We start from the raw sequence: 15,718 nt of genomic DNA, 5'->3' as shown, positions 1-15,718 counted from the left end.
TTTTTCTCTTTCTTTCTTCTCTTTTCTTTCCTTTCTTTTCCTTTCTTTTCCTTTCTTTCTTTTCTTTCCCTTTTCTTTTTTTCTTTTCTTTCCCTTCCCCTCTCTTTTTTTCTCTCTCTTTTTTTCCCTCCCCCTTTTCTCTTTTTCCCGACGGCAGCGCAATTTTACCGACAATATCCTGACAGGTGGGGGGGGGGTGTCGCACCCCCACACCCCCCCTTTGGCGACGCCCCTGTTGATAACTAGATGAATAGGACAATTTAGAAGCTAAGTTAACTGTTGAAAAGTACCATGCACTATAGGATATAATTATATTTATGACAATTTAGTTAAGTTTAGAGAGACAACATTAGTAAACAGGGGCGTAAATCCGTACCGAGGAGTGGGGGGGGGGGGGATGATCGGCGATAGCTATCACATACTACACGCCAGGCGCGTACGCAGGATTTTTAACATTTATAAACCGGGCCGAAAATTTCGCAACGACTCAGCCGACCGCTGAATAAGCGGGGAGGGGGGGGGAGGGGGGTTGGAGGACACTTTTTTTTTGGGGGGGGGGGTCTCCAAAAAATCGCAAGGACTCAACCGACCGCTGAATAATCATTTTTTTTCAGGGGGGATGATATCAGGGGGTATGTTTGTACAGGCCATCCCCCCCCTACTTCAAGCCAGGAGGGGATGCAGCCCCCCCCCCCCCATCCCCCGGGATTTACGCCCCTGTTAGTAAGGCTCTACTCGTCAGAATCATGTGAGAATTAAAGGGGGAAGAGGCGATCACGTATATTCGGAAGGAAATTTTTTTTTCTCTATAGACATAGACTAACTTCAGTAATTTAAGATTTTAAATCAAGAAACACGAACATTTTCATATTTTTTTAACAACGGAAGAGGGTGGAGGGTTAGGAGTAGGAGAGGGAGAGGGGAGGGAGGGTACGAGTCCGGTTGAAAGGGAGGGTATAGATGCATCTCACCCCTCCCGGATCTCCCAACAGCAAGATCTCTTTTCAATTATTTATAGTGGCTTCTTTTCTGCATCATCTGCAATATAAACCGCAATTACGTCGTGAAGACTTAATCCATTGTCCATGAATAATAACCAATCAAAATGTTGGTAAGAGAACTCGTACCCTCCCTCCCCTCTCCCTCTCCTAACCCTCCACCCCTCCCCCTCCCCCCCCCCCCCCCCCCCCTCCACCCTCCCCCTCCCCCCTCCCCCCCCCCCTCCTTCCCGTTTCTCCATATCCATGCCGATCTTTTTGGGGCAAGTCATGCTGTTTCACCACCCTCTGAGATCCACCGAGCGTGTTAACCCAAGTAGATACCAGCTGCACTGTAATAATTCCTTGGTTATAACATGGAGTCCATGGTTTTATAAACCATACCGTGAAGTTATCGAGGAACGTTAGAACTTTATCATTATTATGGCTGCAGATTTACGCTCATGAATCATGATCACCCTGTGTTAATCCTATACCTACAACGACGCTCAACGGTACTGGCCCTTTTCTAAACCTGTCATCGATTTTGGACAATAGGCCATTGCATTCCTTTATATTTCTTTTATAATAAAACATTATGTCACAGGGTGACCTGTATCTGTGTTCTGAGCACAGCAAAGGACACACACGTGAATGAATGAGGTTATTGTTAACTATAGAATGCCCGAATGGCAGAAACGGCAGCATTTTCTTTGAGCTGCAGCTGAATCTTACAGTGTATACATACGGCGTTGAACGAAAATGGGGACTTTACCGAAATATTTCTTACTCGTGCTCCTCGTTTCCAATGGTTTACTGCTTACACAATGTCGGTCCAGCAATCGTAAGTACACAATGTAGATAGAGAAACAAAGTCAGAGGATATTGTATGTGTCATCAATGTTCAAGTTTCAATTGAAGAGATAATAAAGAACCAGATTTTTTTTCAGATAGAGAGTGAGAGCGACGGACAGTCAGTGGGATAGAAATAGAGAGAGTGAGAGAAAGCAATAGACAAACGGACATAACAGACAGAGACAAGACAAACAACATCAGGAAGAGTTCGCACATGCTGCAACTATTAATTCTCATACTTTGTGTTTACTAGTTGGTTCATTGTTCATGTTTGTACTTTCATACACTATAAACCTATTATCGTTTGTATCTTTGTGTCATTATCTATGTATAATGTATGAGAATTGTATTCATAAGTCATGCATTGCTATTTATACTTTTAGGTTTGTTTGTACTCTAGCAGGATCGTACCCGAGAGGGGGTCAAATAGTCAATAACATTCTAAATTATAATTCTAAATTCTCAAACTAAATAAAGTTTTATCATAAAGTCAATCAATGTGAAACTTTCAATCATTGTATGCAACTAGGTGAAAGATAATGCAATCGAGGACCTGCTATGGGGCAATATTTGTATATATATAACAATATTTTGTGCGCAACTGACTGGAAGAAGTTCATGCTAGTTTAGCTTTTACAGCTTACAGCTAGATATAATATTCATCATTAGGAACATGGTAGTATTTTGTTTACATTGCGATGATGTTTTTTGTGTTTTCAATTCAGATACAAACAATATTATCATTGAAGTCCATTGATTAATCAGTCGCGTAGGAATAGCATGCTCATGTTTTCAAAAATATATATGTTATTAATAATAACTGTTATTAAACACAGTTCTAGTGCCAAACAAGGTTCTACACTCTTATTTCCACGGAGTCAGATTTCACTCTAAATGGCGTCAGCTGGGAGTCAACTCTATTCCGAGTTAAAGTGACACGGAAAAGGAGTCATCTTGACTCTGAATTGAGTCAATTCTCAGCTGATGCCACACAATCCGAGTCAAATTGATTCGGAATCCGTGTCACTTTAACTAGGAATAGAGTTGACTCCCAGCTGACGCCATTTTTGACTCCGTGGAAATAAGAGTGTATTGCCTGGTGGGATATCAAAATAGCCAGTTACAGCAACAATGACAGGGAAAGGTCAAGGTCAAAGTAACCGAAACTTGTTAGTGGTATATAGCTCTATGCTTATATGTAAGCTAGTTGACCTTGTACACTCGTTTTATACACGGGAATTTGCGTTTCGTAATTTCGTATACATGTATGAAATATCATGTATACACATGGAAAGCAAGTTTACGAAGTACTGTGAGAGAACGTTCGACGTTTCAATACGTTTCTCCACAAGATTACACTACTACACGACAAGTTCACATCTTGTATGCTTGCTTGCTTATGAGCAAACTCAAAAGTTCGTGCACTGTTTACTATATAGAGTAGACCAACACAATCATATTTTGTGCATGATGTTCACAATTCAAATGGCAGAGCTGTAATCCATCTTTTTTTCTTTAACAAAGGGTAGTAAGTGTATTAAAAGATTATTCTAAACGGACTAAGAGCAACGAGGAATCGGATTTCGAATATTTCTAGATTTAAACTGTAATCTTCTTTACATGTCTTTATGAAGCTGCTTTGTCTTGCATGGACAATTTTTCCTTGACCAATACAAAAAGAACCTCTATTCATTGATAGAAACAAAAACACTTTTCATTCAAATAAGGAGCCCGGTATCTTCTGTATGCAATGATACCCCCCCCCCCCCCACCGGTGCATCAAGCGCGGATTCAAGCGAGGGAACAACCGGCCCGTGCCCCCCCCCCCCCCCCCCCCCGTCATTGGCGGTTACAAAAGAAAAAAGAAAGAAAGGCAAAAGAGATAAAGAAAGGAAAAGAATGAGAAAAGGGGAGAATAAACTTTTAACAAAATCCTAGGTATGGGTTACAGCAGAGGTTCTCAAACTTTTTCTTTGACGGTCTAAATGCATACCCCTCTCTATAGTGACAAGGTCTCCCTTTTCATACGCCTCTGTCAACCATTTCAAGAATGGATGTTTATTCAAGAAGTATTTTGACTATGATTATGTGGTCATTGTGATAATATAGATATCGAGTATCGATGAAAATTTGTCTTCTATCTCCTTCTTCTTGATTTTCATCATCAGGTACTGCCGACTATTTATTGAAGATTCAAAAGGAGTTTGAGAAATATTCAATCAACTCAACAGAAGAGCTTCTCGTTTCTCGTAATGTCGACAAGGTATACATTATGTCTGATTTGTGTCTATAGCATACTGAGTATGATGTCGCAATTAAACAAAGTAAACAAAGAGTTTAACATTTGGTGCAATATTATACGATTTTTTTTTTAAATAGCCTATAGTAACATACAACTAGTCGTTGGTACAAATAGCCGCGAGCAATCGTCATTAAAGTCTTCAAACGCGAACTCATGTCATCGAAATTTAACATAATAATTGTGGACTTTATGCTTTGAATTCATTATCTATGCCATATATTTTTCATTACAGGTCGGATCCAACTTTGATTGCCCAGCATCCGTTTCACCGACAGTACCAAAATCTGGTAAGAGAAAAAAACAATACAGATATTTAAATTGCAAGATAATATTCATAATGCATCGATAAAACACTTCAGATGTGTATTTTGGAAGCATGCTATTTGTTAATACTTTAAAAGATGAGATAATATTTAGGTTCATAATTAATGTCTAAAGATCCACAACACTGAAATTGACTCCATCCATCAATTAGGTCAATTAACGATGGCGCCATCATCACTTGGAATTTGCCTGCGTCTTGATGCAGTCCTAATAATATACGCATTATAAATTAATCATCTATAATAAATAATGATTTCGATTATCATTTAGTATCATCACTTTTCTTTGTCACTTTTTATATCGCTTTTGATTTTGAACGGCGGATCCAGAATTCCGTGGCTGGTGGGAAGTGGGGCGGGGGGTACAACGGGCAGAAGAATGAATAATGTAATCGGGTTTTGGGTGTGTCGTTTTGGGTGTGTCGTTTTGGCTACAAAATTATCTGACTAGCATCAACAACAACAAAAAACATCATCATCAACAACAAAAGTCATCATCCCATGATCTATTTCCTTCTCGTTTTCCCTCCGTCCTCCATTTTTATCATGGATAATTATGCCACTGTTTATCAGTGTAAAAATACGAATAATCATTATATGAATCCATAAGGTTTACAGCTCCATTTCTTGTATCCTCTCTAGTCCATTTACTGCGGCCTGGAGACATCAAGGTCGTCGGTGCTATAGGTGATTCTTTGACGGTAAGATGAAAATCAATCAACATCGACGCCTTTCCTTTTTAGGATTACAATCACAATCGTAAATGGAGTTGGCTTCAGTAGATGATGTGATTATGTTAAATCGTGGATTATGATCAAGTACGTATTTTCTTTACACAAATAAGATATTCGTAAAAAAGGTGAAAATGTTTTCAGAGGCAATCCATTGCTTTCTCATGGTCTATAACTACATCAAAGGGTGACACCCCTTGCAAACAAGGCTGTTGGCGCTAACGACGACGGAAGCACGTTTTACCAAACCAACTAAACCAAACCAAACCTCTAGGGCAGTGGCGTATCCATCTCTGTGGGCGTATGCAGTAAAGGAACGACCCGCAGGCATTAATATTTAACAAGTTAAAAAAAAGAACCCAAACTGTTGGACCCCAGTAAATGATTGCATTATGCTCCTTTGAGTGCAAGTGGTATACGCAATAACATCAGGGTGCATTTAAATTTAAGATGTAAATTCATGGTAATGTCACAGTCGAAAGTTAATTGTATTGTGTTTGTCTTGTGTATATAGGCGGCGTATGCAGCGGGTGCTAGCTCCTTTTCACCGCTCAATTTCGAGTACCCCGGGGAAGCAGCCAGGTAACTATTTTTTTTTACAAATTATTGCAATGTGATCAAGGTTTAGTCATATATTTCTGACCGATTGTTCGACACAAGAAGTATCTTTAAAAAAAGTACTTTAATGAAATGTTTGGATAATAAATTATGTGAAGTGTATTACAAGAATGATTGATATAGACCGTTTCGCTTTTTACTTAACACTTCTTACTTATTGCCTCCCCCTCTCTTTCTTTCCCAATTAACTTGTCTTTCTTTTGTAGTATTGGCGGCGATAAGACGTTAGAGGAGATAATTACACTTCCTAGTAAGTATTGGTTTCAAAGACATATCATTAAAACAAGACAGAAATAGTCCCATTAACATAGAAGCCTTTACGGTATCTTATAATTATTTACAGAATATAAACAGCAATTTGTTTTATTAAACTCTCACAAGAACTTGAACAATGCAAATATTTGTTATTTATTTTCCCATATTGTAATGGCAAAATGGAAAAGGAAAATTAACATCTTCCCCTTTCATCTGCATCACTGCAGCAACAAAATATGGTTGCCTATTTGGCCTCTTTTTAGAACTCTCTACACAAATTGCGTTACCAACAGTCAACAGATTTGCTTTTGTATCTGACATTTTTCTTCCTGTAATATATATATATATATACCCCAATAAATCTTGCGAATTAGAGTTGAATTTGTTGTGTATTATACGTGTAGAAATGCCTTGTACTTTTCTCCTGCAGATATATTCCGAAAGTATAATTCTCACCTGTATGGCTATTCGACTGGACTCTCAGTGCCCTTTACCCAACCATTCAACAAAAGATTCAATCTTGCTATCAGTGGTTCTTATGCGTCGTAAGTACGCCTGCGTTCTCTCACACAATAGTCTTTTTCCGATGATGGTAATTGTTGTTTATGCTCAAAACGATTTAAAACCTTTTTTTAAAGATAGGATAAGTTAATTCTGATTCAAAATAAAATATCAACATTTTGCTCGCTCTCAAAATTGAGAAAGTTTGTTGAAAGTTGATATTCATTCGGGAAAGAGACACGTCAGCCCCTCTTGACGTACGCTATAATGACCGTTAGCGGTTAATAGAGAATTCGTTTGGAATTTTGGAGTTTGACATTAAGAAGCATTGTGTTATAATGATCGCAGTAAACGTTGTGTTTTTCTCAAGTATTTTTTTTAATACTTTCAGGGAAATGCCGGAACAGGCTCGAAATCTGGTCAGATCGATGAAGAACGATCCGACAGTCGACTTTGAGAACGATTGGAAGTTCATTACGGTATTTATTGGCGGGAACGACTTATGCAGTGGATGCCTCTACGTAGAAAGCTCTACGGAGCAGTACATCAAATTCCTGGAAAAGGCCATCCAAATATTACACGATGAGGTATTTGAATTGTAATGTTGGATAGGGTGTGCATAGGTCGTGAAGGCACACAGAGATTTACCCCTCGTTTTGTTAAATCATTATATTTCTGGGGTGGTTTTTTTTGGTTTAAAAATACGCATTATACTCGTCTGAATTTCACCTTTAGAACTTTCTTAGGATCCTTATTTCGTCATCTAAAAGGACAATCTAATTATAAATGATGTCTTTGATACCACAAATCTCGATTGTTAATCATAAAGGTTTTATAAGTGTATCTATAGATCAATTTTATTTCTTGGGGTAAAAGGGAGTTAAGGGAAACATCCAGAAGTATTTTATTGGAGGGAGTAAATCCAATGGGATTTTTGTTGTTGTAATTTGAAGGGAGATATCCATTGTTTCGTATGAATTGTAAAAGCATATCGACATTAACGTTTTCGTTCCACTTTGTTGCTCGGTGACGACTGTATGTTTTACTTTAATTCCAAACAATCCTTCTTGACATCTCTCAGAGTATTAACATTTAAGATTAATTTCATCTTATGCTTCTCCTAGAAATTTTCAGAAAAAAATGTTCTCTTTTTGTTCTCTCTAATAAAGTGCCCCAGGACATTCGTCAATGTGGTTGGAATAATGCAAGCTGGTCAAGTTATGGAGCTGCAAGGTCCATTGATATGTAACTTAGTGACCAGGTAAAGTTCATGACTGTCCTTAAAATCGTCATCAGTATCGGACAATAACTAAACATCTCGCTTGATTGAGTTAGTAACCATCATATTTTACCTTCATGTAATGGCCCAGTGATAAATTTTCATTCCTGAGATGAAGGTGACTAATATGAATGTAGTATCCAGTAGAACGAAATACTGATGAAATTTCATGTTTCATATTGGCAATGGAGTATTCTCATCAGTGATCGGAGTTCAAGTTACGATCGATTTGGTGTTGACAATTTAAAATTACAGCAAATGATTTCTGATTATCATTCATTATTGTAAAATTATTGGCTTACAATAATTTTATCAAGATTTTAGATTTCTCTCGTAATTCTATTTTATGTACTTTATTTCTTCTTGTATTTCTATAACTCTGTTTATTTTGTAAATGATTCTTTATCTACATTGGTGGTTTGTTCTTCTTTTTTTCATTTAAAATACAAATCTTGTTTTCTTTTGTTTCATTGTCCGCACTTCTCCGCTTGCATTCGAATTTGTCTGTCTTCCATGCAGTGCGTTTTGCCCCTGTGCACTGGGAGGGACAATTCCACAACATTTCGTGTACCTCAAGGCCAGGGAGTACCAGGTAAGTTGGATAAGTATGTCCCAATATTTTATAGCATGGGCATCTTTAAACGTTACTTCTATCCCGGACTTCTATAGTCTCATCATTATATTCAACAGCTTTCAAATAAGATACTAGATAGATAAGAACATTACGAAACCCTGTATGTATTAACGGTCGTAGCGTAGTACGATAGTATGTTATTTGTGATTAACCTGATCGCAAAGACTTGCGAGATATCATGTCAAGGGTAATCAAAAAATCGCTGCCTTATACTGTAAATGCCATATAAACCATGCTCGGATTAGTACAGAAGTACTTTCCTGTCATGTTCGCACGTTATTCAATAGGTGATGTACAAGACTATTTAAATTGCCTAGCGCTGGAGCAATTTTTAAAAAATTGTTATTCTCCCTATTACTATTATTACGATTATTTTCTTTTTTGGGCGTATATTGTTTTTGTTTGATGCTCGCCCATCAAAGCAGTATTCGCCATATTGTGCCACACTCGAAACGGATTGACCAAACTCTCCTAATCAATGACTCTGTGTTGGTTGTTGGGGATAGGTACTTTTTGTGGGTTGATGAGATAGATCACGAATTGTGTCCCATTATCATTTTAATATTATTATCCAAAGGCGTATTTCGCCCAGCTTTATTATTACATACCCCCACTGCAGTTCAGTTTTCTGCTCTTAAGATGTAAGGATGGTGATATATTCCAATTTCTCTTTTTTCCGGATGCTGAAACAATCAAGGCTTAGTGTGTAAGAGGTTTCACGACTGACCTTGCAGAAGTAATATCATCCATATTCACTCCACTGTTAAAATACTGAACTAAACAAAAAATAGAAACGTTTAGGTTTTTTGTGTGGGGGAATACCTGTATACAATGATTTTGATTGAATCTCTTTAATCAAACAGCGACTTCTACGCACCTCAATCGAGAGTGGGAAGTATGATGATAAAGATGATTTTGCAGCCGTTTACCAATCTTTCTTGGAAGATTCAGAGATACCTAGACTGCCGGTATGTTGTCTTCTTGCATGTTATTTTTGTAATCTTTTTTATAACGGTCAATTTGAGTACACGTATAAAAAAAGAGGAGAGGGAGAAGAAGAAGAAGAAGAAGAAGAAGTAGAAACAGGTAGAGGAGAAGGAGGAGGAGAAGAATGAGAATAACACTATGTAGAAAGAAGGTGAAGAAGATGAAGTAAGGAGGTAACAAGAGAAAAATTAAAATTAAAAAAAAATAGTAAAAACGTGATTTAAAATTACACCGAGAAGTTGATGGATCGTAGGAAAGGAAAATAATTATTGATATATCATTCGAAAATTTACTGTTATAGAACTATTGTTATGAGCACATCATAGGTTTGTTGTTGAATCGCATTTTGGGGATAAAATCTAATAGTTTTTGCAATGAAAGTAAGGAATAGAAAGCGTGACAGTAATATTATGAACAAGAAGGAAAGCAAAACGGGAGTTTGCATGACTATCAATTTAATCGTGAAACTATCTTATATATTTGATCTTTCTTTCTTCCTTTTTTGTTCTCCTTTTCGTAGAATGGCGATGTCGATCGTTCATTCTTTACCCCAGAGTGTTTTCATCTTAGTCAGAAGGGTCAGGCTGCTCAGTCCACGGCTAACTGGAACAACTTGGTAAATAACTATTTCACTTGAAACATAGCTGAATTAATACATCATTTTGGTTTTCTCTCATGATGATATTCACTACTTCGACACGACGATACAATGTGATTAACGTTTGATATTTCTAGTTTTTGTTAGTCACTGAATTTAACTCTGAATTTCTTCTTATGAGCAGGTATGTAGTAAGCGTATCATTTCTATAGAACCATTTAAGACTCCAAGTTAATCGTAAGTTAAATCTTTGATTCCTTGCATTTTATTAATATGGACTATATCGAAGCCATTATTCATATTTTTAGATTCTAGGTACATCCCAGGATAAGAAGAATTCCTGAGACATAGTATGCTAGATTTCAAATAATTATATTTCATGATATTTCTTACACCATAGTTTGAACCCGTCGGATCTAAGGATACCTCATACGACACAAAAGAAACCATCAACTGCCCTTCCCAGGTAAGTATTGTCTACTAGAAATCAAATAAACTGTCGATTAACTTATTTGTTGTGAATAAATTAGATATTTACATTGACAATCACCCTATTCATTGACATTTTATTCAGAACTAAAATGTAAGTATTGTATTGAAGTATTTGGGGGAAGTGGTGGCTTTAAGTATAGTAATGAAAGGAGACGAAGTATGAGGGAGGGATTAAAGTTTTAAAGTTAAGCTCTTATCGATGACCTAAATCTTGCTGCTGCAAGATCTCCTTATAGTTTCATTCGTTCAGAGTTGACATTGTTGAATTAATTTTCATCTTCATCGCCACTCTAGAAGGTTGCCAGGCAATTTCTCTGCCGAGATCCGGGCTTGATTTCGTCAGATACGGTGAGGGTTAGGGTTAGGGTTGAAATTTAGTCTAAGATAGGTTTATGGTTAGGGTTAGGGCTATTTTTAATTCAGGGTTTAAGCTAGGAGTTTTATTACAACTGCGGATCAATTATTGTTACCGGAGCATTAAAGTCTTACAATTTAATGTCTATATCATTCTGTGTTCTCTCTTTATATTGTACAGGACTTTCCCTACCTCTACACCAACGTCAACAGCAAACCAGGATTCCTTGCCAAGATTCAAATATCGTCCGTGGTCGACAACCAGATACCTAAGACCAATACGACGTCGATGTCGAGACAGCCAAGTGACCACGACATCAACACTATACTACGGAGGCTTCCGTGATCGCATAACCATCATGGAGTTGACCCCTTGGCCTCTATCAAGTATATGGATAGGCGCTTATTAACCAGTGGTGTTTTTTAAAAAGAGATGATATATTTTGTATTTTTAATTTTATATTTGATTTCATGGCCAGTAAAAGTTTCTTTGTGTAACAATAGAAAGTGGACCAAAGATTAAAAACAAAGAAACGTTGTTCTACATTACAGTACTTTGAATGCATTGAAAATGATTGTCTTTAGACCAGATTTAGTTGTTGTTGTAGTTGTTATTTTGTTGTTGTTTTACAATTTCTTATGGACAGTGGGGAAAATTTTAAACAATATCTAATTGATGTATTGGACATGACCACTTCTGCAAAAATGTGATTGCAGACGATATATATTAAGTATTTGTGTGGTTCACCATTGGTTTTTGTATATATTTCATAATTTTGTTTGCCCGGGGGTTTTGGTTTTTTTTCTTCTCGATGGCCTAACGAATTTGAAACCCATTCGATCCGTTTACCTTGATATGGGGAAAGGACATGTCCCGATTTATGAATCCCTTCATTTCGTTAAATCACGTGTAATTATGTTTAAAAAAAAAAATAATTACACGTGCTTTAACGAAATGATGTGATATTAATGTTTTATATGTTAACATGTATCTTATCATAATCTTATACTCCAGTCAAACCGACGAGGTACTATTAACTGACCCCCCCCCCAAAAAAAAAAAGAATGGGGTCGATCTTTCAGTGTGACAGGGATTGGTGCTACGCCATCACAGGACAGTCGATGTCGGAGTTTAGATTGCCTTAAAACGAATGGCTCATAATTTAATGTTCAGTTGTGTCAAGCAATATTTAAAAAAACTTTTTATCTAAAAACAATTCGAAGACCCTACAAAAGAGTAGGTCATATATTATGTTCAGTTTCGTGGTTTCGGGAGTCGTAAAAACAAAGACGCGTATACCCTTTTTAAAGCTTTTTTAATGGTTTTAATGATAAACACCGATCTCAATAAAACACAAATCAGCATTCATTTTAAAGATAGATAATAATAATTATTTTGCATATTTCTGTTAGTAGTCCAGAAATGTAATGAATTAACATAAAACCGCTATGTATATTCTTCTTTGTTTAAAGCAAAACTGAGTCCTGACGATTATAGAATTTTAACCCCTAATTTGCGAGATGTGTACTGTTTCGATAGATGATTTTAGTGGATAAATAAATCTTCATGACTAAAAGTTAGTATAAGCTACTTAATCCTTTTTCACTTGAACTCGTATTTTTTGCACGGTTGCCTGGGAAAGAAAAGTGAAAACAAATTGGTCATGTATAGGCCTATAAATCATTATTATTGTCAGTAACAGGTTGTTACATCTCAGGTGATTTTCGATATGATTTGTTACCCGCGTGAATCTTTTAGACGGAAAAGAAAGTTATGGAGCGAATTCTTTGCGACAATCCTTAACAGTGTATAGTTGTTTTAATGACTGTTTTATGACTTCCTTCCTGAAGAGCAATATAGAGTAGTCATGTTGAAATGCGTTCATTTTTGTTTCCTCTGGGTTGACACGTATAATATATGAAATTTGTAACGTTATCGTAAACAAAGAAGGTCGTATTTGATATAACCTGTTGAGTTTTTAAATACTAGCCTTTGAACTATTTTATTTTGCACATTGTACCTTAACTGAATAAAAGGAAATATATTTGGGAAACTATAATAATAATGTGCTGAATTAGTTTCTGTTATATTCAGCTTTTTATTTTCATTTTGGTTGAAATTTCGAAACAAATCTAGTCAGTATGAGTTCTATTTCTCTCTCTCTCTCTCTCTCTCTCTCTCTCTCTCTCTCTCTCTCTCTCTCCTCCCCTCTCTCTCTCTCTCTCTCTCCTCTCCCCTCTCTCTCTCTCTCTTTCTCTCTCGCTCTCTCTCTCTCTCTCTCTCTCTTTCTCTCTCTCTCTTGTCATACAGGGCTATTATGACAATGATTAAACAAATGAGAATAACATCTGTTTTTGGAACATGAATGTGAACACTATCATGTTTGTAAACAGCCCTGACAATGAGGGATATGCTTTAAAGCACCATAATAGTATACATAATAATTATAGGCGAAGGGATGGAATCGTTGATGGGTTGTTTGATCTTATGGATGATCATGCACGCGCGGATCCAGCCGGCGGCAGGGGAGGGGGCCAAAGAGGGGGCCCAATTCGTGAGAAAATATTGAGCTGCGAAACAGCCAGCCGGTGAATAAGCGGGGGGGGGGGGGGGGGTGGGGTTGGGGTGGGGGGGGGGGGATAAGAGGCACTTCTTCTTTTTTTTTGCCCCCGAAAATTTGCAAATCGCGCCGGCCGATAATTCGCTCAGTGGGGGAGGGGGGGGGGGGGGTAGTGGGCACTACTTTTTTTTCCCTCGAAAATTTAAAACTCGCACCCCCCCCCTTGAGCACCAGGGAAGGGGGTCCGTGTCCATATGAAGGTAACATTAACGTGTGTTTACCTGTTTTTCCCAGGGGCCCGGACCCAGGCCCCCTGGATCCGCCACTGTGATCACGTGTGGTTAGATGATCTGATACCAATCCTTCGTATTTCTTTTCCTTTTCTTCCTCTCTTTCATGCCGCTAAGCGCCATTTCATATTTCCTGTTTCCCACGGCTTTATTTCGGTCTGTCGTGAATGATCTGGATTTTAGTTGATTATTAAATCATCTACATGTAGTTCTTTAGTGGTGGGTTGAGGGTCGACAAAATTATGTGGAGGTATTAAACATGGTGTTATTGTAGGTAATGGTTATAATTATTATCGTATTCGGTTTATATTAGTATACGCGTCTTACTGCATATTCATAACCATAGCACATTTACTCCAATATTAGTAGAAAAGGGGCAATAAAAGACACAAACATAGCCGTACGTGTGTAAATTTGCCAGCCAATGGGGGGTCGGGGTAGGGGGGTTGCCCGAATCATATTTTGAGTTTGTTTAGTCTTGACACTTTATTTTAGGCATAATTATATTGGACAAGTAAACAAACCCACATTGAATAGACCACAACAATGCGTGGAAGTATGGCCTTTCATCAGTGGTGTAATGAGCAAAAACTTTTTGGGGTCAGAAGAAAATCCTTATCACCACCAGTAGCATAACGCAGGGGAGTGAAAGAAGTGAAAATGGCACTTCTTGCACCTGAAAAGGGACACTCAACAGAAATGAAAAGAGGCATTTCTGAGAATGGAAATGGGGAATCTGTTGAAGGAGAAAGGCACCTAACAGATTGTAATAGGGGCATTTATTAAATGTTAAAAGGCGCATTTTGAAAAGGGGGAGGGACTCATATGAAAAAAAGAAAAATGGGCACTTATCCGAAGGAAATATGGTACTTATTAGAAAGGAAAAGGAAAATAAAAGGAGCACTAATCAGAGGTGAAAAGTGGCATTTAAGAGAAAGTGAAGGGGCTCCTTATTAAGAAGGGAAAAGTATACTTATTAAAAAGGAAAAGGGGCACGCGTCAAAGTTAAAAAAAGGACAAAAATATCAGAGGTGAAAAGCAGAATTTGTCGCACCTGAAAAGACGTACTCACCAGAGATGAAAAGAGAGGACAGTAATGTTATTAGAAAAGAAAAGGGCACTTTTCATATGTTAATAAAAGTGTAGTTGCTCGTAGTGGTAGACAAACCAAACCACGTGATATTTTAGACTTATTTTTATAACTTTAAACTGTATACTGTATACTTAGTATTAAGCTCATGTTTATTGTGTTTTAGAAATATAAAAATGTATATTTTGATTGATTTTTTTGATTTTTTTATTCGACAAGCTTCCAATATACAACAATATACAATAATAACAGATCAAAAATAAGTCAGCTTGAACAGGATAACCCACGAAAGCTCGAGAGCTTATTTCCAGTGGGGTCCCTTACAGACATGTATACAATTAATAAATTAAAATAGTAATATTTACAGACAGATAAGAAAATTAAAAGAACTACTTATTAAAGATAATAATAACAACATTAAACTGATGATAGAAATGATATTAAGTACAAGAAGAAAAAGAAGAAGGAGAAGAAGAAAAAGAGGAGAAGGAAGAAGAGGAAAATAATGATGAATTTGTAGAATTTCTATAACGTACGAAAACATAAGTATATACAACATGAAAAAGTATGAACCGACAGAAGAATAACAATTTCAATCATATAACATGTCATTCACTTCTCTTCTCTGACTGTCAAGTATTAGGTATTCCTTTAATTTCCTCTTAAAATGATCATAGTTTCCTATTTCTTTTACACTATTGGGAAGGGAATTCCAATGTTTTATGGCATTGTAATAAAACGAATTTCCAATACTACCTACTCTTTCTGGTAAGTTAAAGTTGAATCGTCTATTTCTTGTATTATAATCATGTACGTCAGTAACAAGATCGAAGTTGGATCGAATATAATGATTCGCCCTAGTATGATATAT

At 37.0% G+C, this 15,718-nt stretch overlaps 1 protein-coding gene across 1 annotated transcript; it reads left to right on the top strand.

Annotated features, from left to right (window-relative positions):
- Positions 1-1,562: 1,562 nt before the first annotated feature.
- On the top strand, positions 1,563-12,966 carry LOC578635 (phospholipase B1, membrane-associated). Its single transcript, XM_778793.5, has 14 exons — positions 1,563-1,821; positions 4,001-4,095; positions 4,367-4,421; positions 5,100-5,158; positions 5,703-5,770; positions 6,013-6,056; positions 6,492-6,606; positions 6,954-7,149; positions 7,732-7,823; positions 8,361-8,433; positions 9,339-9,443; positions 9,983-10,078; positions 10,461-10,526; positions 11,088-12,966. The coding sequence occupies exons 1-14, from the start codon at positions 1,740-1,742 to the stop codon at positions 11,250-11,252; spliced, it is 1,311 nt and encodes a 436-aa protein (XP_783886.3). The 5' UTR covers positions 1,563-1,739; the 3' UTR covers positions 11,253-12,966.
- The last annotated feature ends 2,752 nt before the right edge of the window (positions 12,967-15,718 follow it).

The sequence above is a fragment of the Strongylocentrotus purpuratus genome, unplaced genomic scaffold (assembly GCF_000002235.5).
Source record: "Strongylocentrotus purpuratus isolate Spur 01 unplaced genomic scaffold, Spur_5.0 spur5_scaffold_5, whole genome shotgun sequence".
Taxonomy (NCBI): Eukaryota; Metazoa; Echinodermata; class Echinoidea; order Camarodonta; family Strongylocentrotidae; genus Strongylocentrotus; species Strongylocentrotus purpuratus.
This window is presented reverse-complemented; position numbering and strand designations above follow the sequence as displayed.

Coding starts and splice junctions, on each gene's coding strand:
- LOC578635 (XM_778793.5), top strand. CDS start 1,740: ATGGGGACTTTACCGAAATATTTCTTACTCGTGCTCCTCGTTTCCAAT. Junction 6,057..6,491: donor GGAGATAATTACACTTCCTA/GTAAGTATTGGT, acceptor TTTCTCCTGCAG/ATATATTCCGAAAGTATAAT. Junction 10,079..10,460: donor CGGCTAACTGGAACAACTTG/GTAAATAACTAT, acceptor CTTACACCATAG/TTTGAACCCGTCGGATCTAA.